Source organism: Diceros bicornis, chromosome 35, assembly GCF_020826845.1.
Source record: "Diceros bicornis minor isolate mBicDic1 chromosome 35, mDicBic1.mat.cur, whole genome shotgun sequence".
NCBI lineage: Eukaryota > Metazoa > Chordata > Mammalia > Perissodactyla > Rhinocerotidae > Diceros > Diceros bicornis.
Window position 1 is genome coordinate 13,410,462 of NC_080774.1, and position 25,907 is coordinate 13,436,368.

A 25,907-nucleotide genomic window follows, 5' to 3' on the forward strand; every position below is an offset into this window, starting at 1 on the left:
AAATATCGTTAGAAATGAGAAGGAGCATACATTACCAAAAACAACAGGTTCAGAATTCAGGGAGTACTCTGCACAATTGCATAGTAATATGTTGGAAAAACTCATTTTTCCTGTAAAAATCTAAATTTCCAAAATTGACAGAAGAAATAGAAAACCTAAATCAACAACAATAAAAAGAAATTCCTGTATTTTCTCATATTTAAAACACATATTTTCTGCTCCCCTAAAAGACATCAAGATATGATGAATGTGCTGGTAAATTATTTCAGATTTTTGAGGTGCATTCCACTCCTTCAACAGTCTGTGTTCAACAAATAGTTCCTGGGTGCCTACTCTCGCCCCAAGATATAGTCAACCCAACATAAAGTCATGTCATGTAAACTCTCCTGTGTCACAGAAAATGACTGAAAGTCATCCATTCATCCTGTGAAGCAAACCATGACCACGATCCCTAGACCTGATAAGGGAGATAACTTCTTAAGCTTTGCAGTGGTACAAGAAATATCAACAGAAAAAAAAAAATGGTGTGTGTGTTTAACTATATAAACATCTCCTCTACAATTAAAAATCACACACTTAAAAGGAAGCAGATAGGAAATTATTTATGTAAATAATGCATATAAATTAATAAGAACAGCAGGAAGACCTCTAAGTGAACAAAAGATTTAAATAAGCAGAACTAACTTGTAAATGAATGCTTATTGAGAAAAGTTCAAGCTCAAATTAAATAAAACAATTACCATCTTACATGTTGAATTAAATAGATTTTCCCCCACAGCAAACATTTCCTTGGGTCAGCTGTCTCATCTTAGCTCCAGAATGGCCAATTTTCCTGAATATCACCTGATTTTATGACACAGGTAGACTGAAGCATCTAATCTGCCGGCAAGGCAACGAAGGCATGAAACAGGCAGCAACAGCCAGAGAGACGCCGAGCGAGGCCACTCAACGTCACTGTTCTCAGTACTGGGTGACTTGAACCAGTCTGTGACAGACGTGTTTCAACCCCTATACATGAACAGAGCATTGAGTAACAGCCCAAACAGTAATTTAGCAGATTTAGCTGCAGTATTTAGCAGATTATTAAAACAAAACATGTGCTTTTCTCACTTCCCTGCTTGTTTAAAAAAAAAAAAAAGTGAGCCTGACGCTGGTGTTTGTCTGCATCTTCCCATCGCCCGGTAACTAACACTCATGGAGGAAATAACCTTTACAGAGAAAAGTCAATCCAAGCTCCTTCCTGGCGATTAAACTTTCTTCCTCATCAACTTCTGTTTTTTACCTGCTTCATTACTTTGGAGATCTAGCCAGAAGCAGTGAGCGTCAAAACATCTTTTTTAAACTTGACCTGAGAATTTCAAGTGAAGTGGTGGACGACTTGGCAAATCTGGTTCCAAGCAGAGTGAGACGCCCAGGGCAAACGTTATAGCCATATAATTACCTGGCACAACAGAATTTTCTAATGGTGTCTCATTAGGTATCAATGACATGGAATAATTACTGTTAAAGTGACCTTTTGTCAAGGGAATATAAACAAGGGAATCATTTAACACCAAGATAACATGGCAATACATTAAAATCACATCTTGCTAGGATTTCAGCGTGTGGTGAACTCAGAAGTGAAAGCACCCTGCTTTATACGATGGCTTTCGTTGTATAAACAAGTAGCAAGACTGTTTTCAGCATGTGGCTCATGCTTTAGCTTTAAGTCTGATGAGAAATCTGCTTTTAAAAACTTCTACTGACAAACTACACGTTTTTTTTCTTGGTGAGAAGACTGGCCCTGAGCTAACATCTGTGCCCATCTTCCTCTATTTTTTACACGTGGGATGCCGCCACAGCATGGCTTGATGAGCGGTGCGTAGGTCCGTGCCAGGGATCCAAACCTGCGAACCCTGGGCCGCTGAAGCGGAGCGTGTGAACTTAACCACCAGGCGGGCCCCCGAACTACACTTTCTATAAACATTTTCATTCGCTCTTTGATACCAGTTGGGAACAGATCCCTGGCCCCGTGACTTTCCGAATTGCAGGGACATAAAACTATGCTATGGCATCGCTGGAAGGGGTGAACTAGTGTTAAGCAGAATCTGAGCAATGAAAATGGCTGGAGGCTGATGGTTCCTGAGTGCCAAGTCAGATTTATCTACAACTAATTTGCAAAATGTTTAAATGCATTCTATAAATAACTGTTCCTACCTCAGAGACTTAGCTTCTGTTGCCCAATTCGTACAGCTAGTAGTGGTTATGAAAACAAAGTTCCTAGTACAAATAAACCAACACTCACTAATTATTGAATAAAGTACAACCCAGTGTATGAGCAAAGTATCTAAGCTAATGGATGCTTGTCAAAATACCACCTAATTCTGATTATTACAGGGACATAGGAACCATCAGACTGACCTGATTACACAGGATCTAGGAAGGGTGTGATTCTTTAATAACGCTTTTGGCAAGCAACATTACAAACAGTGCTGTGACCTATATTGAAGGCAATAGTGACTGGATGAAACAGAAACCAGTATTATCTTTTAACTGAACATGTGGCCTCCCTGTTCTCAGCCCTCTTCAACAGTACAACTGTAATAATGTGGACACGGCTTTTCAGTTTGCAAAGCATTTCTCACAGCATTGCCCTCATCCATCATTTGCAGATGAAATAACTGAGGCTGAGTAGTCTCCACAGTTTTATCTCTAGATTCAGACGATGTTAGATTCAGTACAATGTACATTTCTAAATAGATGGAGGAAGACTAAAAGCAAGGTCTTTTGATTTATTCAAATTTTGACTGTAAGCTCTGCCAAGTCCTGGGGTTTACCATTTTAGCAAGAGATTCTGTCCCAAGAGCATGTGGTTTTTCCTACTGGATGGACCCAAGGAGAAGAGAACAACATAGTGGGTGCCAGGCAGTCAGCAAGCACCTTGCTTGTATTCGGGCACGTTGGATGACATACTACTGTCCCCAGCCTGTCAATCAGAAAACAGCAAAGAGAGACGTCTGTTATTTCCAAGGAACATCAAAAAGAAACCGGCTGGGACTGGGAAGAGAAAGGAAGTGGAAGACAGACTTGCAGTTTGTTCTAGGATTGACCGCAATCTTAGAGGTGGGAGACACAGTTAGATGTGACCTACTGTAACAGTTAAGGAACTAAACAACAGGAATCCTAATTCAATGCTCTGTGTGTGTGTGTGTGTGTGTGTGTGTGTGCACGCGCGTGTGACTTGTCCTTTGGAGTATGAGAATACCATCTGAGAACAGCTGTTGGATGGGGTGATTAGGGCAGTAAAATTCTATGTCCATTTTACCATGGAAGGGAGAGCCTGGCTCCTAGTCAAGGATTGTTCAATCCATAATACATACACCTTTCGAACAGGCGTACATCATTTTTATTACAAAGGCAAGATAGGAGGGGAAAAAAGCCACTCAAAGTTTCAGTAATTCAATAATTTATTCCTCTAAAAAAGTGTGTAAAAGTATATAGCTCTCATTCACAAGGTATATATGAATGACATTTAAAATGGAGGCCTTTTAGTATTGTTTCTTTTTATCAAAGTCTTTTAGTGTACTGTACCAGCGCTATACTGTAGTTTTTTAAATGAACTTCACATATTTTTGTATTCTTTCAAATTGTTTGCTATATATAAAAGAAGCTCACTGCAAAATGCTTGAAGGAAAAAAGGAAACAAAAGAAATTCAGAACTTCCCAGAAATGTACAGCTTTTACATTTAAAAAAGGTTCTGAAATATACACACGAGCATGCTGGGCAACCCCACCCCTGTCCCCTCCCCATCTCCCCTTTTTAGTTCAAACCATGGGAAGAGTTCTGATTTCTGCAGAATTTCCAAAATTAAAAATAAAAAAAAATAAAATAACTTCTCACTCTGTAGCAAATCCAGGGCTTGTACATTTCAGATTAATTCAGTAAAAAACTCACAAGTAAAATAATGCATATTTAAGGGAAATATTATACAGACTTTTTCACACAGAAGTACATAATAAGATTTTTTAAAATCTATTGCCATTCATTTATTTTTGCACAAAAACGTATAAATATGTCACCAGCTTTTCTTAACTTAAAAAACTTAAATAAAAGACACCAGATGAAAACTACCCTTTGCTGCCTTTTTTTTTTTTTTAATTTTTGTAGGGGTTTTTTGTTTTTTGTAGGTTTTTTTTATCTTTTTTTTTGCTTAGAATTGGGTTTCTAGGGAAGAAAAGCCCCTGCATTAAAAACAGCCCATTTTAAAAAAAAATTCAAAGTTCTGATGAATTCTGGGAAAAAAGCAACCCCAAAGTGGTAAAAGATTACAAATATCTACTTTACAATTTGTCTTCTCACCAAGATAATTTTATACAAGTTTACAATCTTCATCATCTTATGCTCTTCAAAAGGCCTTGAGAATTTTTCCTTTCTGATTAAGAAAAAATAGCACTGCAATATTTTTAAAGTCAATTTTACACTGTACACATTAGATACAAATGGTTTGATATATCAGATTTTTTTAACCTATACATTGCGAAAGTCAACCCCCCCTTCAATTGGTGGTACAGAGAACAAAATTACCCATTTACAAGTTATTTCTCTGCTTTCACATTCCCACCACACAACTTTTTTTTTAATATAATGTTTTAAACGTTAGATTATTTCAAGAAAAATACTTTTACAAAATCATATCAGTTATTACATTTTTCCTTTTTTTGTTAATAACCAGGATATGGAAGTCTCTTGGAAGAACTTTTAAAATTTGCATGATTCTCTCCACAGATGACTAGAACTCAACAGCCTGATCAGAGCGGCTCACGGGAGGCAAGCCCATGCCCACTGCCCTCAGACAGACACGCACAGCAATGCAAGGGTTAGAAACGGAGTCTTAGAGACAACCCTCTTGGGCCCGGAATGAGGAGTCATAAAATACTTCAATTAGCCATTAATGCTTTAAAAAGGCATTTTTTAAAAAAAGTCCCACCACGGAGGCTCAACTTCAAGTACTAATTTTATGGTTAAGTTGTAATATTTCTTTGAAATAATATTCCTATGGTCCAGAAAAAATTCACCATATTTATAACCGATTTTATGAGCAAACACTTTCGATTGTGATATGTACATGAGTCCCTTTTGATCTAATGAGAGGAGAGACCTGGCTTTCAATAAGAATTCACTAGAAAATATATTCCCACTGTGATTATAGAAAACTAATGAAGGTACTTGCCTCCATGGCTCTGGGTTGAGCTTGACTGCCTTCTGTATAAAAATGTTAACCTTCATGAAACGCTGGCCACTTTAATAAGGAACATGGCAGAATGTTTACCCAGTTTGTTCTGAACAAAACCCACTGCCGGGTCGTTTTAAATATATTACTTTTAGGCATGGTCTCCCCAGTTTGTTTCCACTCCTTTTCCGGCTTCTAGGACAGAGGTACGTACTCAAAGAATCCTATGGTGGATCTGAGTTGGGTTTCAGCTACTGTACCTGGTCCTCGCGAATTAAAAAAATTAAAAGTAAGTCACAAAAACTATATGACAAAACAACTTAAAATAAATAAACAAAATGAAGATGTCTCCAGACCTTTTGTATCTACACACAGGTATGAAGTCAACCAAAGCACTCACGGCAACCTAGATGGGAGCACTAGGGAGACAGAAACCCCATTACGAAATCACATACTTGAGCTGGTTCTTACTGTCAAAAAGTCCCAGATTATGGAGTTCAGGTAACCCACAGGCCATAGACCAATAACTAGAGGATTTCATCCAAAGGGCTAAACTGCCCTTATTTTTAAACAGAGACTGAAAACACAGACTCTTGTGCAAAAGGATACCGTCTCTTCTGTTTCCCTCTTAAAAACCAACAACAAAAAAAACTTCCTGTGGACCAGTGGTTTGGGGCTGCGCACACCATAACACTGGCTGAAAGTCACTGCTTATGGAAGTTTCCAGGTCCATGAGAGAAGTGTCAATGAGTCACTCTAGTAACGAACACTGCAGAAATGACATGTGCCTGCTGAGAAGGAATCACAGTGCAGGACTGTGGAGAGTGGTCTCAAGAAGAGAATGTGGGTATTTGCAGAGTGTAGCAGGTTCCTTGGACTGAGGTTGCGGGAGAAGGAACTGAGCCAGAGAGAACAAGTGCTTTTCCAATTAAAGTATATTCATGATGGCATTGTACAACTGAGTGAGCACCACAAAGTGGACGGGAAGGCAGGAGGTACGGTCCTGGGTGGCCGGGTTGCACGTGAGCCAGGATAGGGCGTTGTACTGCTCCAAAACAAACCTGCCGGAGGGAACACACAGATCAGGCACGAGGCACGGTAGAGGCAAGGCTGGGCTGCAAATTCTAACATTCCAGACGTCAGCAGAAGGCCTGACGTCATTCCTGCACTTGCCCCCAGCTCTTTTCCGTAGTTCTTTTTCTCATGCTCCCCCTTGCTTCTAGACCTGCACTGTCCAATATGGCAGCCACTGGCCGCAAGTGAATTCAGATATGCTGCAAGCATAAAACAGGCACCAGACTTCAAAGACTTAGTATTAAAAAAAGCATGTAAGATGGCTCACAAATATTTTTATACTGATTACTGTTGAAATGATTATTTTTGATATATTTGATATTATTTTGATATCTTTTTGATTGATAAATTTATTACTAAAATTAACTTCACAGATCTCCTTTTACTATTTTAATGTGGCTACTAGAAAAGTTTCAATCAGATTGTGGCTCACATTGTATTTCCTTTGGACAGTGTTGCTCTAGAGGCCCTGGAAGCCAAAACCACGGTGATCAGCTTCTTGCTTAACTACAACTCCCCAATCATCTGATTATTAGAAAACGTGTATATATTTTCTCAAGGTACATGAAGAACATTTACGGCCTGCTAAAGTGCAAGACAATTGGTACACACTTCTAGGAGGTATTTCCCAACTATGGAATTTATATTCTAGTTAATTTTATTTATATAATCTACGTCAGAAAAGGTAAAAAATGTTTTCAAAGCCAAGTGCCTTAAGTTCCAGGCTCTGTCTTCAAACTACTCACCCTCTAATTCTGACCTATTTTCATCACCATGAAATGCCTCCTCTAAACAGGAAGCAGGGGCCATTGTGCTTGCACACAACTATCTAATTTAACAAAGCATGCTACACTGTCCTATGCACATATCGGGGGACTGTGGCTCTCACTGGCTCATCAGACAGTGCTCCACTGCACAGAAAGTAGCATCTCTTCCATGAATACCACACTTCAGTTAAGACACCTTGGAAAAACAAGTGCAAAGGAATATGATTTCAGACTGTACTGTTATGCTGACCAGGTCTGAATCTACCTTAAAACATCAGATGTGGTTTTGGAGTCAAGAGGATGTGGAACCCGCTGAGAATTCCTGGCAGGGAGAAGTTCATCCGTCTGTGCTACAGAAATGTGGTGATGCAGCGAAGCCTGGCGAAAGAATAAAGATAGTTACCTTCCTGGTCTAGTTAACCATGGGGAGAAAAGAGGCAGGCCATGTCTGCCAGAGCAGATGCTCTCTAGCTCTTAGAAGTCAGGGCTTCTATGAGTCTATGAACTTTAAACTGCTCAGTAATCCCAATGTGATCCCAAATAACCCCACATCCTAGAGATGAAAAAAAAGCTAGCTTTGCAAATGAACTGCAAATGTCTAAACGATGTGCCTCTTCAGGTCTTCATCTGTAGCAGCCTTCAGAGACTGGGTATGGCTGACTGCGGCCTTGTGGTGGTGGTGTCCTTTTCCGGTTTCCCACGAATCAATAGTTAGTTCTAGAGGCTCAATTAGGTCCAGACTCTTTTCTTTGTTGGGAGGTGGAGGGGAAGAACACTTCATAGCTGGTGCTGCACCCTTCTTATCGCATCACATCAAAAGGCACCTAACGTCTGCTGTCTCCCATGAAGTAATAGGACTGATCACTGGATTCAGTAGGTCCCAGCATGCTCCATCCACTAGGAAGCTCTCCACCAATTTTTCATCTAGTGGTTTTAGCACAGATTACTTTATTAAACAACTAAGAAATATAATATGGAAAGGAGAGGGAATAGAAATGCTTGATCTTCTCTCTTTATTTTTCAATTTTCAGATTAATGAGTTGCTGCTCTAGCAGCTTCAAAAGGTGACTGATAATTGTTTTGTTTTCAGTATAATTATGAACTCATGGATTTGTTGCAATCTACTGCTGTCATCATGCTTTTTGATGATCAAATTGTCCCATCCCTGGGCAATGGAAACCTCTCCAGGTTGGCTCCCGGGTTCTTTGATAGGACCCTAATAATCTTAGGTAACTTCTCTGCTTTTAGGTGTGACGAGATGGCCCAGGTTCATCGTGAGTATTTCTTACTTCAAAACTGGAATCAGTCACTTCTCCAAAGAACTCTTTGAATGTTAAACAGTAAACTTTTAAGCGAGAAATGGTATTTAGGAACAACAATCGTGGCAATTAAGGTGTTTATTGCTACTAAGCTGTCATTGCTGCTCAGCTTTCCAGTACACAGAGCTAAAAAATGTGCATACTTTTATAGAGAGGAAAAAATAAATCTAAAAAATAAATACATAAATCTAACCTCATGCTGATAATTCCAATTCAAAATAAAGATTACATGAGGTTTTACATAACTTCTTTGATTTCATAATAATATGTTAAAGTCATTAGAAAAAGAAAATTGCTTCAATTGTTTTTGGTTTAACCTTCCATTGTTTCTTTCTGAAAATATAAGTAGATATGTGTATACGTATGTGGGTGGGTGGGTGTGTGTGTGTATCTTACTGATTACTCCATGGGAATCTATACGCCACAGAATGAGTATATAAAAATATTCCTCATTTTGTTATGGGTGACTAATTCTCCACTGTAAGGATGTACTAGAGCTTATTCAACCAGTCCCTTACTGATGGACATTTCAGTTGTTTCTAATCTTTTACATATGTCATTTTCTGTTTTTGCCCCAATATCTTTTGAATGGATTTCTAGAGGTGGGATTGCTACATCAAAAGGGAAATGTGTGGGGTTGTAGTATCTGGCCTTCCCACCAGAACCAAGGCCTTCTCCCCTCAGACCTGCCAAGAGAGTATGTTGTCAAACCTTTGCCTTTTTGTCAACCGGTGGGTGAGAAATGGATTTCATTCTAGGTTCTTCCATCCAAACTGGAAGTGGGAAATTTTTTGTTTTTAATCCTTAATTTGGATTAAAAGGTTCCAAGGAATAGACAGACAGAAGCAAGCATAAACATGGGATTCTGTAGCTGACTCTGGTGCTACTCTAATGAAGAACACTGACAGCCCGTGGCGGGGGGGAAGAGGACAGCTAGTTATCATCATCTGTACTCGGGCTCACCGGCTCTGATGGCAACGTGATAGGCACTTGGAGAAAGACTGTTACACAGAACCATGTGCCCACCCTAGACGTACCCTTCGGGCCCTACAAAGTGTCCTCCTTGGGGTAATGTGATTCACTGATTTGTGATATGGTTTTGGGTTCCTCTCCTAAATTCCACTCTCCACCTACAACTGTAATTAAAATATCCTCAGACTATAAGTAGATGTGAGAGAAACAAGGAACAGAATAAGACTATGGTGACTAAGACATAAATTTCTAACCAAAATTGAACTTAAGCATGTCACTCATCCCCCAAAACTTCAAACATGACACTAAACCAACCTTTAGGAAGAGGGGGCACTGGTTCTGAGCCTGGGGACATGATGACCAGAACCACTGGGGGAGATTCTCCGCTTTGGCAGTTGACACAAAATATCCAAGGGCCAGAGGCTGCTGCTTCAGCTCCTCAGGCGCTTCTCTAGAAAGAAGACGCTCGCCCTGGCTCTGAAAAACAAAGTCCCAAAAGCGTGATCAGCATTTATCACTTCAAACAACGCTTTGAAAATCAACTTTTTATCAAGTCACCCTGCATACTGTAGCAACTAATTCCCTGTCTGGCAGCATGCACACAAAAACACCAGGGGATGGAGAAAGGTAAGAGAGGCACTGTCTGCTGCACACACAGATATCTGATGAAGACTACAGCTCAGGCAGAAGGTACCAACAAAACTAACAACAGTAGGCAAGTACGTACAGATTTATTTTCTCTGGTTTCTTTTCTGCAGAATGTAAAACCTGTTCTGTGGTGCCATTAGGTAACAAACTAAAAGTGGAAAGAGTAGAACCCCGGACAGCCGAGGATACCACCACGCTCTTGTGCTCTTTCACCAGCAACCAGCCACAAACACATGGGCACACTTGCCCGTCTACTGTCACCCACACTGACTAGGACAATGTAACACGCTTCACCAGTATGTGCACGGCACTCATATTCCTGGCCTGCCAGCAGGGTAAGATCTGCTCGTGAGGAAGCCTTATTAATTATATCAATAGGCAGTAATCCCCTTAATAAGAGCCTTTCTGCAATTGACATTTTCCTCATCTTTGATTCTTTTAGCTAGCTTCAAGAGTTGAAAATGTATCTTTTATGCAAGCAATAATAAGTAATCTGTTTGTTTTCAAAAGCCTTCTGTTTTGAGGGAAAAAAAAATCCTCAACCACTACATCAAGTTGAGAGATGGTTATTCTGAGATGGTTAAAAAATAAAAATTACTGCAACCTTGAACAAGTTCTTTCCCCTGTTATAATGTCTTAATTGGATGTCAAAGAATGTTTAATGGTTCAGAAAGAGGAAATGCTGAAAGCCTCTCCCGGGTCACCTGGCTGCAGGTGCTCAGGACTGAAAGAGGCCACATGACCAGCTTCAGAACAGCGCTGTTTAAACTGTGACATGCAATTAACGACTTGAAGGCTTGAGGCTCCAACAAAGGGAGAAAATGCAGCCCACCTCTGTTTCTTACAAAACTAACATTACACTTCAATTACCAGTTCTTTGTTAATGGATAAACTGAATTACAACAACCAGTACTGGGAGGTAGTTGCTATTATTTCCATTTCACAGATACGGTAACTAAGGCTATGAAGGGTGAAGTAAGCTTGTCCAAGGTCACGATGCTAGTAAGCTGTACTGCTGTCACTCAGAGCTGGATTTATCAAACTTCAGGGCACACATTCTTAGCTGCTACACTATTTGCCTCCAGAATTCATTAATCCTGATTAAAACTACCCAGTGTAAAACCTGTGCTCTGGGTTCCTGTCACAACAATCTCCAATGAACCAATAAACTGTCATGAACTGGCAAATGACTGTGGAGGAAATAAAGACACTTAAAATCTCTTCCTTCCAGATGAGGAAATGGGGGGCCGGCAGTTAACATGAGAGCAGTCTATTGAGTTGCCCTTCCCTGTTTATCTGCTCACCGACTAAAGTTTTAAATCTTCCTTCTCTTGACTGTCCTTCAGTGAACTCAGGGCTGGCAATAAAAGTCCCACCTAACAGAAACCTGAGTCCTCTAAGTACATCTTTGTGTCTAAAGGAGTGTGAGCAGGGTTACCCTCGTCCAGTTTAAGATATTAGACGTAGCTATTTTTCTGTGTCTTAACCCCTCAATCTCATAACATTTTAAATAAGAAGTATAATACAGTAATAAGGCGTGAATCATCCAGCTTTTAAAGGAAGTTAACACAAACTACGGCAGAACATTTAACTCTTCAATCTTCTGTTAATCCACCTCCAAAATCCCTGGGATATTTAAAGATGAAACTAGTTGTAAGCTCTGGTTTTTTTCCTTAATACCCTGGCATTAATCTGGACACTTCTCCAAAACCAACCTCCTGCAGACTCTTGCCACTCCTGCAGGCTGGCTATAGAGAAGATCGGGTTTGCACAAATACAGGCACCACGGCATGAACCAAGAACAGGCAGGCTCCTCTCAGAATAATCAGCCACCAACAATGTGTTCCTCAAGTAACCCAGTTCCTCTGCATGTTACATAAGCAGCACTGCTGAACTAGCCTCTGAAAAGCCACTATTTTGGCAAAAAATAAAAAATAACTGGGAAGCAACAGGCAACCAAAAACTAATTTTTGCTAAGAAAACAATAATTGCACAAAACTCTTGCAGTTATAATAGGACTATGCTTCTGATAAAACACATTCATCAGGAATAATAATACATTTCTCCCAAATTCCTGCCATTAGTCAAAATGGAACAACTACCAAGTTGCTTTCCCACACTTATTTCTCTCGTACCAGGGACCAAGACTAACGAGAAGAAAGGTGCATGTAGTAAAAAGCTGATGACACTTCTAGAGGATTATTCCTGCAGGCTGAGCTGGTTTTCACCAACCTACTTCAGATCATCCTTACCCGACTATGCTGGAAGTGAGAGCCCACGCCAATTCCAGAAGGAGAGCCTGGGGAGGGGACTGGGGAGGAGTTGGGAGAGGAATGGAGGTTCCCAGTCATTAATATACCAATATCATTGTCCATATCATCTGGGAATGGAAGGTCAACAAACATATCATCTAGAGGGGAGGGAAAACAAGCACAAAATTAAAAAAATAATCCATATCCTCAACTTAACCGACATATTCTTTTGTTCACCTGTGACTGTTAGAGACATGTGTTGTTAACAACTTAGTAAGATTTAATGCATGCCTACTGGATGCAAGGTGCTCTTTCTGCAAAGTATTCTTTCATTTTGTACTCTCTCCAATGATCTCCTAATGTGAAGTATTAACAGAATGGAGAAATAAAGAACATAAATTAAAACTCCAACACTTTGTATAGCCTCCAAAGGCACATAAAAAGATGGCAAAACAGCTAAAGCAGCAATTTAATTATTAAACAAAGTTAAAATTGACACCATCCAAGAAAACAGCAGACTCCATCTATGCATCCAATTAGCATCTAAAATACTGGAGCTGAAGTAATGCATGTTAATTGGCGTGGACCTCACTGAAACTGCAGGCCTATTCCAACAGCAGATCACAGCACAATGTTTTCTTTAAAAAAGTCTCTCCTACATTATAAAAGTAAGGTATACTTACAGCAGAAAATTTGGAAAGAAAAGGGGAAAACCATCACCCACAACCCAATCAGCATGAACATTTTTGCTATGATTCTTTCTTTTTCTCTTATTTGTTATTCCATTGTGATCATACTATATATGGTATACATATATATATAAAGTATGGCATCTTTTTTCCCACCCCATTTAACAGGAGTAAATGCTGGTAGCTGTTAAAAATTTTTCAAAAAATAATGCAAATGCCTGCATTATATTGAGCATTTTACAGTTTATAAATAACCATTTCTTAACAAATGCCTTAATAGATATTCAAACCAAAAAAATCTAAGAATAATCAAATAAGGAGTTGTTTTAGAGCAAATTAGACTCTCAATGATTAGCTAAAGGCAGGTGCTATCTTCATTTTGCCTAGCAGTCCTCACAGATTTCAAGATAGATCAAGAAATAATTATTGAAAGAGTGACACCCATGTGTAGGACACTACCTAACAGATAGTATTTTTTTGCCTTTAATGAAAAAGGAGAAAGTTAACTACCGAGGAGAGGAAAGTTATTTATTTGGTCTTGGTAACTGTACAAATTAAATCTTCAAAACCAAAAAGATTCTCAACCCTTCAATCCCCTCTTCATATTTCATATTGTTTATTACAACAAAGAAAACTGCAGCAGCCCAGTGACTCCATACTCTAGCTCTGTGTCTTGTTGAGGAGTGGAGCTCTATCCATATAGGGTCTTTCACTCACCATTGTTGGGGCTAAATCCATCTTCATTGGGATAGTTGGCTGGAGCCACTTGGATGGTTGATGATGTTGGGAACACCAAGATGTGTGTACAAGAAGCATCTTGAGGGGTGTTAAGCTGAGATGACTGCATGTTTAGTGCAGTACTTCGGCCAAAAACAGAACCCATTGTGACAGCATCTTCAAAAAAAAAAAAAAGAATTGTATCAATTCCTTTTGTGCAGCAGTAAACAACTCCAGGAATGAAATTTTAAGAGGAAGTGAGCTGCAGTGATCTGAGTCTGACACAACTGTCATGATGGATACCCACCTAAAGCTGAGCCCAACTGTTTAAATAACTTCAAAGAAACTGAGTCAGAGCATATAGCTATGACAGCCCAAGCCTCATTTCACACTGGAAGGGATAAGATAAAACTGGACTGAGTCCACCAAATATGTTTTCATTACTTATCTGTTGCCAATCTTCCTCTTTTTTCCATTGAGGAAGATTAGCTCTGAGCTAACATCTGTGCCAGTCCTCCTCTATTTTGTATGTGGGACACCGCCACAGCGTGGTGGACAAGCGGTGTAGGTCTGTGCACAGGATCCAAACCGGTGAACCTGGGCCAGCGACGCAGAGTGCGCCGTACTTCACCACTCCACCACAGGGCCGGCCCCAGGAAGTATTTCTACAAATGAATCTCCCACTTTCTTCCCTCCTGTGGTTGCTCACTAAATTAAGTACTGTTCTCCTAAACGATACAATTCTATAGAAATGGTACCATTCAACTAATAATTGTTATAACTAACATTTATTGAATACTTAATACATGAACACTTTATGCCTGTCATCTCTTTCAGTCATCACAGCCACACTGAGGTAGGAACTATCACCCTCATTTCACGAAGAGGACAGAGCACAAAGAAGTTATGTAATTTGCCCCAGTGGCGCAGGCAACAGTTAACCTAAGGTCTAACAAGCAGGCCAGCGTCTCTCACTGGACTGATGACAAGTAACCTCCTTCTCACACCACAACACTATTGACTTTTACAGGGAGTGAGTGGACAGGGTCTCCCATTTGATCAAAGAAATATGTGGATGGTAAAAACAGGTTTAAAAAGTATAAAACGGCTTAGTTATAAAATTATAAAATAGCTTAGTTGCTAACTTTTTAAAACTTCTGTGGCAACAATGTTTTTGCTATCCACATACTGGCAGTCAGATTTACTGAGAGCTCACTGTGGGCCAGGTACTGTGCTAAATGCTTCACCTTTATTTGCCTCGCCATTCATCCTCAGCCATATCCTCTCAAGGCTGCCTGGGGATTCTGTCAAATACCTGTCTTCAAAAGGATGCTCAATTATGTATCAAGCTGGTGTCCACTTCAGTAGTTTTTGGAGGGTGATTTCATACGCTAACAACAATTTGGGGTCGGGCAACAGTAATTAGCCATGACTCTAAGAGCTCTCAGTCACGTCCAGAACTTAGGCTCTCCCCAAGCTATGGTCAACAAAGATAATAAAATCACAAACCATTCCCCTTGGAAGAGACTAAATGATTTCCATTTTTGAGCCCTAAGTACAATCTTCTCTTATAAAGACAATAAAGATATATTCTACACTTGTCTGTGGACTTAAGTTTGAATGGACTGAACTGATGTGATACCTAATGAATGAAACTGACAAGAAGAGATTTACCTGGCATCACTACAAAGGACCCCTGGGGTTCCATGGCAACCAGGCAGGCACTAAGGATAGAAGGAGAGTCTGCAGCAGAGATTCCACACATCCGGCACACGTCCTTGAGCCGTTTGCTGATTGTCTGTAGTGAACATTCTCCAAGGAGGATACTCCAATCTGAAATCAAATATCACAGTCACACACAGTCTTTAGAAATTCATATTGATAGGAGGTTTGAGCATTTCACCAGTTTTGCCTGGTAATTGAATTTCTAGGATTGGGCCCTAAAGGGAATACGGGTATACAGGTTCCCCTCCTTGCTACAAAGAAAATGTTACTTGACCTCTATTACACTTCATTAACAAAGAAACAAAGGGCTCCTATCCTGTAGACTGAAGTCATGTCTGAAATGACCTGTGAGAGGCCAGCACAGCCCCAGGAAGATTCAGACTCTTCAAACACTTTCTGATGATAGTGCCAGTCTGTTCTTTCTCCTTCTCCAGCTCTGCGTCTTTCACTGTCGCTATCAGCACTTCTCTTTAGAAGAGAGCACAGTTGGGGGCAAAACTCCGTTTTGTTACTACTGTAGGTTGGTTGTTCCCATGAAAGGCAAGCAGCAGCAGAAAGGAAGGGGAACCCTTCTTAAAACGCCCAAAAGAGCTGATAACCAATGGGTGCAAGTCAAGTGCTCCAAACGCTAATTGTTCAGATTAACAAGTCAGCACAAATTTTCTTCTTAATGTGTTTACTGCTTCCAAACAAAGGCACTATGTCTACTCAGAGAACTGTTGAGGGTTTTGTTACTCTGGGAATTGTAAAGTACTTGGTTCTCTCTTTTGACCTCCCTGACAGACACACACGAAGCATGTCATATTCCTGCAGCAGCGCACTGCTGTCACGTCACGTTCCACTGATGAAATGCCCCTCCACCGCAGGCTTCTCTGCCTCCACACACTTTTTTCAAACAAGCTATTCTCCCCTTAAACAGCAGGTGAAAGGAAAACTTTTTTCATATTTCACATTCCTAATGAACCTCAAACTGAAGTGGCTGAAATAAAAGTGGCCAGGAACGTTAAGAATGCATTTTTAAAAACTACAGAAAAATCAAACAAATGTGAGCTCTGTGTTTAAAACCAAATAAGAAGGAAAAGGCAGGATAAGTATTTTATCACACTTTGGTGATGAAGAACAAAAATTCACAAAGCTGACTCTGAAATCTACAGGTTCATATCTGATACTGTCCCAGAGAAATGCAATGTGGTGGCAGACCTTGGATCCCCAAAGGAAGGAACTGTAGATTGGCAAACTGATTTCCTGTACACTAGGCTCTTCTCCATGTTTTTATTTCTTGAAAGTACATTTTCTCTCAATCTTTTGATGGGGTCCTCGGTCACACTTACATTCCTCTCTTCTAAAAGATAAGAAGAGTGTGTCCCTTCTAAAATATCAGAAAGGGAAGGCAATGGCCTTAATAATTTTCCAAAGCACCAAGTGACTAGACTACTATGCTACATTTTATCCCCTCTTCTTCTTTCCTATTATATTCTAACTTTTCCCAAGGGTTAAGAGTAGCCCAAAGCCTTTAAGAAATGAGATTGACTAAAAGGCGTACTAGGAGAGAAGATAGGAATTCTGACAGAAATGAAATGATGAATCCCCTACTGTATTAGACCTCCAGGCTACTAATACAAGATTCATTATAAGCACGAAATTCTTTAAAAAATGAAAAGGGTAATATTTTCTATTAGTCTACAGTATAATTTGTTACTAAAAAATTTTGTGTAGGAGAGATTCCTAAGAAAACACTTCTTTAAATACATATTATGTAATATTTGTATAAACTGCAATTAAAACCCAATAGTTAACTCACTCAGGCACTTGTTACAATGCAAGTTATATCGGTATCAGGGGTTTTAATTTAGGAGTTCCACAAATACCTGATATAAATTTCACGTACAGAAATACGCCCACCCTAATGCAAAAGTCAGCAAACTATGGTCCACAGGCCAAATCGCCCACCACCTGTTTTTGTAAACAAAGTCTTATTGGCACATAGCCATATTCATTCACTTGGGTATTGTCTATGGCTTTGACGTTACAATGGCAGAGTTGAGTGGCTGCAGCAGTGACCAGCTGCCCTGCAAAGTCAAAAATATTTACTATGTGGCTCTTTACAAAGAAAGTCTGCTAACTCTGCTCTAATATACTTGCACACACAAAACCACCAAGCTCATTTGTTGACATATGCTTTGCTTTTGTGCAGATTTTAGAAAAAGACTTCTCCTATCTATATGCATATACTGAACTTTTCATCAATGTGTGATTAATTAATAAGACTTAAAAAAAAATAATCTAGGCCTGTTCACACTGCTCATGTAAAACGGTACAAGCAGCTACCCTAGGACAGTAAATGAGCTGGCTCAATGCCAGGCCAGGCAGCTGCCCATGGTCAGTTGGGTTATGTTACAGTTACTTTCAGTGCTTCCTGACTGCCTGTTATATTTATGATAAGGAATATAAGCAGTTGGTAGATATATTTAGGGATGCAACTTTAAAAAGATCCATTCTCTTAAGCTTCTAGACTGAAGACTATCAGGCGGTGGCAATGAAACAGACTGCGCCAACTTGCAACTACCTGTCCTCGTAAATCTGGATTATCTTGCTATTGTAGCACCAAAACAAAAGAAAGAAATATAAAGCTCATCACCACTAACCACCAAAAATAAACGAATGAAAGAAACTGAAGGCTGTTCTTATATATGACTTCTACTATCATCCATAATCTCTGATATAAAATTTTCATCTTAAAACTGACTTCTTGCTGACTCAATAGATTATATAAATGTTAGAAACTCTAATTTACTGAGTATCATTTCTATATTAAAACATTCTTTTTCTGTTTTATGTATTGGACTTCAATATTTAAGATTTTCTTTGGGTAAATGGTTTTGTTGCTAATGAAAAGTTTAAAAACCACTGGTTTATCCTGTACATTTAAAAGAATAGAAAATACAATCTGCTTTATTCTTACTACCAACTTTACAATTTTCTCCCTCATCTCGGTTAATGACGTTAGCTCAGCCCTTTTCCTCTGTTTCCTGTACCTACTGCTTCAGGTATTTCTCACCTTTAAGCTCCCCATGGCCAAGACGCCCAAGTCGCCCGATTACAACTCTCCAGGGTAGAGACGTCATTTGGACAATACCTATGCACCATTCCCACAACTTCTGTAGTCCAATTTTACGTGCAGATACTTTACTCCTACGTGATCTAAAAAAGAAAGAAATGGGGAAGGGGTCCCCAGTGAATCAAAGTTGTCACTTAGGAGGATAAAACCTAGAAAATTCTAAGGAACCCACCCACACAGCAACGCCTACATTTACATAGGAAAATAAGATAGATTCATATCCGAGGAAAGGCACAGCATCAATTACATGCACCATAAACATCAAGGCTCCTCACCTGTTTGGTAAAGCAATATTGACAATACAAGTTTCTAATAATTCCCCATGGAGGTCAGTGCAGGAAGCCAAAAGCCAGCGCTGGTCGTGAGACAGACAATAGCCCACAAAGAGCACATTGTATTTCTGGCTCGCTTCGCCAAACGTCTCTCCCAGCTCTGTCTGCTTGTCTTTGATTGGGGCCAATATAAAAGGAGGGGAGTAAAGCTGGATTGGGCTGGGCCGCTGAAATCAAAATCAAAATCAACATCAACACAAAGCCACTCAATTTAATATTTACAACAAAACCCAGAACAGCACTGAATGAAATCAACAGGGAGTAATGACAATACATTGCTCCCTAGTACTCTCTATATAAATAGTAATCATAATACAGATAACAAAAAGATTGTTTAAATGATATATGCTAGGGAACCCCATCAAGCCAATATTTTCTTATCAAAATAAATTACTAGTTTAGAAAGTAAATTGGCCGAACTTCATTAGCTATTAGGAAAGTGGAAATTAAAAAACACAATGAGATACCATTACACACCCACTAGAATGTCTGAAATAAACAAGACAGAAAACATCAAGTATTGGTGAGCACGCAGAATAATTAGAAGTTGCATATATTGCTGGTGATACAGTTCCTTCAGAAAAGTATGCGACAATGCCCGCTACAGCTGAACACACACCACCCTGTGACCCAACACGATGCATGTGTGTGTTTCCCAAGGATCAGGGATAAGAATGTTCACAACAGTATTAATCACAACGATTGCTCCAACAGAACATAACCTCAACACCCACCGCCAGTGAATGATTCTAAACTGTAATACAGTCACATAATCAGAATATTAAACAGCAAAGCGAATGAAAAAACTACCACTACAAGCAACAAAATGAATAAACCTCAACGTTGAGTAAAGAAGTCAGACACAAAGGAATATAAATTATATGATTCAGTTTATATAAAAGTAAAAAACAGGCAAAACTATGTTGTTCTAAGTCAGAATAGTGATTACTGCTGGAGTGACTGCAAGGGACATTAGAGAGGCTTCCGGATGCTTGTTATGTTTTGTTTCCTGTGCTTGTTACATGATATTTTCACTTAGTGAAAACTCATCAAGCAGTACACTTATGATTGAGTACTTTTCATTATGTCTATTATATTTTAATGTGTGTGTGCGTGTGTAATTTAAGAAATCAAAGCATTAGCTGTTACCTAAGACAAATATTTTAAATAGTCAAACTGTGACAAAAGTTAATTGTCATCTTTGTTTACAGCTATTATAGGCATTTTAATATTTAATAAACTACAGCAGGAGTCAGCAAACTTCTATAAAGGACCAGATAGTAACTACTTTAGGCTTTATGAGTCTCTGTCACAGAATCTTCTCTTTCTGAAAATGTGATACTCATTCCTATCTAGCTGATCATACAAACACAGGCTGCAGGCTGGATTTAGCCCACAGTCGTAGTTGCTGATCCCTGAACTAGAAAGCATAAGAAATAATAATAAGGAATTACAGAATTTTAAAGCTAAAAGAGACCTTGGAAATAATCTAAGCCCATTCCTTCATTTTAGGGATACAAAACATGGGCTTGGACATATTCTAAGATATTGTAACGACTTGCTCAAAGTTTCAAAGCTAATCTTATCACTGATCCATTCGTTCTCCATAGACCTGGAAGTCCCACTCCTAGGTATTTACCAAGAGAACTGAAAACATATCCACACAAAAACTTTAGACAAATGTTCAGAGCAGCATTATTCACAACAGCCAAAAAATGGAAAAACTCAAATGTCCGTTCACTAAGGAATGGATAAACAAAATGTGGTATATCTATAGAATGGAATATTATTTAGCCATAAAAGGCATTTGACAAGATACAACATCCATTTATGATAAAAACTCTCAATAAATTGGGAATAGAAGGAAAGTACCTCAACATAATAAAGGCCATATATGACAAACCCACAGCTAACATCATACTCAACGGGGAAAGACTGAAAGCCATTCCTCTGAGAACAGGAACGAGGCAGGGCTGCCCACTCTCACCACTCCTGTTCAACATAGTACTGGAGGTTTTGGCCAGAGCAATTAGGCAAGAAAAAGGAATAAAAGGAATCCAAATAGGTAACGAAGAAGTGAAACTCTCACTATTTGCAGATGACATGATTGTATATATAGAAAACCCTAAAGAATCTGTTGGAAAACTGTTAGAAACAATCAACAACTACAGCAAAGTTGCAGGGTACAAAATCAATCTACAAAAATCAGTTGCATTTCTATATGCTAATAATGAACTAACAGAAAGAGAGCTCAAAAAGATAATACCATTTACAATTGCACCAAAAAGAATAAAATACCTAGGAATAAATCTTACCAAGGAGGTGAAGGACCTATACAATGAGAACTACAAGACATTATTGAGGGAAATCTACGATGACATAAAGAAATGGAAAGATATCCCATGCACGTGGATTGGAAGAATAAACATAATTAAAATGTCTATATTACCTAAAGCAATCTACAGATTCAATGCAATCCCAATCAGAATCCCAATGACATTCTTCACAGAAATAGAAAAAAGAATACTAAAATTTATATGGGGCAACAAAAGACCCCGAATAGCTAAAGAAATCCTAAAGAAAAAGAACAAAGCAGGAGGCATCACAATTCCTGACTTCAAAACATACTACAAAGCAATAGTAATCAAAACAGCATGGTACTGGTACAAAAACAGACACACAGATCAATGGAACAGAATTGAAAGCCCAGGAATAAAACCACACATATACGGACAGCTAATTTTCGACAAAGGTGCTAAGGACATACAATGGAGAAAGGAAAGTCTCTTCAATAAATGGTGTTGGGAAAACTGGACATCCACATGCAAAAGAATGAAAGTGGACCATGTGCTATCGCCATACACAAAAATTAACTCAAAATGGATCAAAGACCTGAAGGTGAGACCTGAAACTATAAAACTCATAGAAGAAAATATAGGCAACACACTATTTGACATTGGGTTTAAAGGAATCTTTTCGGATGACATGCCTACCCAGACTAGGGAAACTAAAGAAAAAATAAACAAGTGGGACTTTATCAGACTAAAGAGCTTTTATAAGACAAATGAAATCAGAATCAAGATGAACAAACAACCAACCAGCTGGGAGAGAATATTTGCAAAACATACATCTGACAAAGGGTTGATCTCCATAATATATAAAGAACTCACACAATTGAACAACAAAAAAACAAACAACCCGATCAAAAAATGGGCAGAGGAAATGAACAGACACGTCTCCAAAGAAGATATACAGATGGCCAATAGGCACATGAAAAGATGCTCAACATCACTAATCATCAGGGAAATGCAAATCAAAACAACACTAAGATACCACCTCACACCCGTTAGAATGGCTATAATCACCAAGACAAAAAACAACAAATGTTGGAGAGGATGTGGAGAAACAGGAACCCTCATACACAGCTGGTGGGAATGCAAATTGGTGCAGCCTCTATGGAAAACGGTATGGAGATTCCTCAAAGAATTAAAAATAGAGATGCCCTATGATCCAGCCATCCCACTACTGGGAATCTATCCAACGCACCTGAAATCAACAATCCAAAGAGGCTTATGCACCCCTATGTTCATTGCAGCATTATTCACCATAGCCAAGAAGTGGAAGCAACCTAAGTGTCCCTCCACTGACGATTGGATTAAGAAAATGTGGTATATATATACAATGGAATACTACTCAGCCATAAAAAAAGACAAAATCGTCCCATTTGCAACAACATGGATGGGCCTGGAGCGTATTATGTTAAGTGAAATAAGCCAGAAAGAGAAAGACAAACACTGTATGATCTCACTCATATGTGGAATATAAACCAACACATGGACAGAGAAAACTGGACTGTGGTTACCCGGGAAGTGGGGGGTGGGGGGTGGGGGGTGGGCACAAGGGGTGAAGGGAGTCATATATGGGGTGAAGGACAAACAAAAATGTACAACCCAAAATCTCACAATGTTAGAAACCATTAAAATATCAATAAAAATGTAAAAAAAAAAAAAAAAAAAAGAAATGAAATGCTGATACATGCTATGACATGGATGAATCTCAAAAATATTATGCTAAATGAAAGAAGCCAGACATAAAAGATGACATATTGTCTGATTCCGTTTACACAAAATGTCCAGAACAGGCAACTCCACAGACACAGAACGTAGATTAGTAGTTGCCAGAAGCTGGGGGGAGGGGAAAAGGAGGAACGATTGCTAATAGGTATGGAGTTTCTGTCTGGGTTGATGAAAATGTTCTAAAATTAGATAGCGGTGACAGCTGTACAACTTTGTGAATAAACTATAAACCACTAAACTGTACAATTTTTAAAAGGGTGAATTTTATGATATGTGCATTATGTCTCAATTAAGCTTTTTTTCACAAAAAAGAGTCCAGGTGAGGTTGTCTGAAAAGTTTTGTGTAAAACACAAGGTTAAATGTCAAACATTTTAGATGCAATAGATAGCCTGTGATAAATCACTAGGTAAAACATCATTTCCAAATTGCGCTTTTGAGACGCTAGATGAAAAACAAAAGGGATACTAGCAAGAGGATTTCTTCTAAAACTTGCATGATAAATACTAAAATACACTCTTTCTTATGTGAAAGTGTGCTTGAATGAGACTACAGCACTGCAAAGATTAGAATTCCTGGAAACAGGCGTCCTGGCTGTTTTGTTCACCACTGCATCCTCAGCACCTTGCCTGGCACACAGCAGACACTTAGCTATATTTACTGGATGAAAGTGCAACATTGTAGCTGCAGACTGAGGGAGAGGCAGCACTGAGCAAGTAACCATTACCTCAATGCAAGTAAAAACTTATAAACCTCAGTAAATATTCATAACATTTGGTTCTTTTGTTTTTAATAAAGTCAAATCGTTTACTTCTCTCTTCCTGGTCCAAAGCAAAAGGAAAAAAAGCATATGTTTGCCATTTATCTTCATCTAAGCCTCAATTTATCTCATGAGCTCCTGACGGTGTTCTGCCAGTACGTTATCATCTTTAAAAATGTCACAGAATGCCTTGGGATATCTTAATCTAGGCAGTCAGCCTTTCCTCTCCTCTATGCAGAATACTATTAGTTATCATCTGAAATTGTGATCCCTTCTTACCAAAGCACAGGAATAACTGCATCTGAACTGCAGAATAATCACAAGAGGCAAAGAGCTAAAAGATTCTAAGTTTATCAAGAAAGACAATAACTCACTTTCTGGAAACAAAATAAGAAAAGTAGAAACAAAATTTTTTTTTAATCCTAGAAAAAGCTTTTAGAAAATAGACGAAAGGTGAAAAATTCAAACTTAAAAGAATAAACCAATCTAAAACTGCCAAAAATATAAATTTTTTTTGTGTGTGTGAGGAAGATCGGCCCTGAGCTAACATCTGCCAATCCTCCTCTTTTTGCTGAGGAAGACTGGCCCTGGGCTAACATCCGTGCCCATCTTCCTCCACTTTTTTATATGGGCCACCGCCACAGCATGGCCTGACAAGCGGTGCGTCGGTGCGCGCCTGGGATCCGAACTGGCGAACCCCGGGTGGCTGCAGCGGAGCGCGTGCACTTCTTAACCACTTGCACCACCAGGCCGGCCCCCAAAAATATAAATTTTATATAACCCCAGAGTGAATGTAACTAAGCACCTTCCTCTCTTGGGACGAAGATGACTTGAACCAAGTTACCACAAATGCAGTATTAACTAGTCACATGACTTCTCCTTTCTAAGCTTTTACTCATAAAAGGGATACGCATTTCATAAGAGTTTTCCAGAAAAACTTACATTACCAACTAAAATCAGCAGTGTTGGGTGTTTTTAGCAAGTTCTCTTATGGTGAAGTGGTATTTGCTGGCTTTCATTAATGGGTAATCTTTCATACAACAGTGTTGTGGAAACTGATTTTCGAAGGCTTTGAAAATTCTAAACATTGCCCTGTACATCTATCTTTAGGATAAGATGATTGTGTAAAACTTCTGTTTAAAACATCCTTGGCTTTCGTGTTTTAAAATCCCCCTTGAGGTACATATCTGTGGGAAGTGGGTTTAAGAAGATGGAGAGAAAAAGCATTCACTTATAAACCCAAGCACTGAGACAAGGGGAGGAGAAAGCAACTCTCTGTAAGAATGTGCATCAGAAAATGAGGGGCCAGGCAGAGTAAACATACACAACTGCTGCGCCAGGAGAGAAGAGAGCTAGAGAAGGTAGAGAGTTACTGATTTCAGACACAGGTTAGCTTCAAAAAATAAAGACCAAAATAGGGGCCGGCCGGCCCAGTGGCGCAAGCGGTTAAGTGCACGCGCTCCGCTGCGGCGGCCCGGGGTTCGCTGGTTCGGATCCCGGGCGCGCACCGACGCACTGCTTGGCAAGCCATGCTGTGGCGGCGTCCCATATAAAGTGGAGGAAGATGGGCACAGATGTTAGCCCAGGGCCGTCTTCCTCAGCAAAAAAAAAAAACAGGAGGATTGGCGGATGTTAGCACAGGGCTGATCTCCTCACAAAAAAAAAAAATAATAAAAATAAAGACCAAAATAAATACCGGGAAGTCAAACATTAATAAGTAAAAGTGATAAGTGTATTGTTGAGCTGAGTTCTACACCAAAAATCTGCTAGCCTCTTTTCTCAAAAAGTTTTACAAGTTCAGAGAAGTATCTCCTCTATTTTAACTTAAGGATTAAAGAAACCTACCACTCATATATAAAGGTAGAAGACCAACTCTCCTTGCTTACACCTTTAACATAAAAGAACTGTTTTTGCAAATTTCTGCCTGGCTTACTACCTACCTCCGGGTTCTTGAGGGTCATCTCAATGCTGGCAGCAGGTCCAAATCCTGTGAGGGATTTAATGTGGATCTGCGTAGGCAGAGGCCGCCTGCACTGGCAGTACACTGAAAATGCCATGGACTTCAAGTATTGAATGTAGAAAACTTGTTCATCCTTCATTGTCTGCAGCATGTACTGGCAAGGCACAATCTATAGATATAAACACAAACAAAAGGAGAAACTGAGAGCTAGTACACTAACAAGAAAGTAGGAAAATGAAATTGCATAAATTCTTTACTTGAATGGGGGGAGGAACTTTAGTTTTAAAATA

At 39.3% G+C, this 25,907-nt stretch overlaps 1 protein-coding gene across 3 annotated transcripts in view; it reads right to left on the minus strand.

The window, feature by feature from the left end:
- Window positions 1-3,227: 3,227 nt before the first annotated feature.
- Window positions 3,228-25,907, minus strand: part of MED13L (mediator complex subunit 13L) — a 298,445-nt gene continuing 275,765 nt past the window's right edge. For all 3 annotated transcript variants that reach the window (XM_058531495.1, XM_058531496.1, XM_058531494.1), the window contains exons 23-31: window positions 25,598-25,786; window positions 18,767-18,990; window positions 18,432-18,574; window positions 15,323-15,481; window positions 13,649-13,825; window positions 12,243-12,400; window positions 9,658-9,819; window positions 7,317-7,429; window positions 3,228-6,271 (exon numbers count right to left, since the gene is read on the minus strand). In XM_058531495.1, the coding sequence (XP_058387478.1) occupies window positions 6,139-6,271; window positions 7,317-7,429; window positions 9,658-9,819; window positions 12,243-12,400; window positions 13,649-13,825; window positions 15,323-15,481; window positions 18,432-18,574; window positions 18,767-18,990; window positions 25,598-25,786 (1,458 nt within the window). In that variant the 3' untranslated portion in view covers window positions 3,228-6,138. The remainder of the gene's footprint in view (window positions 6,272-7,316; window positions 7,430-9,657; window positions 9,820-12,242; window positions 12,401-13,648; window positions 13,826-15,322; window positions 15,482-18,431; window positions 18,575-18,766; window positions 18,991-25,597; window positions 25,787-25,907) is intronic.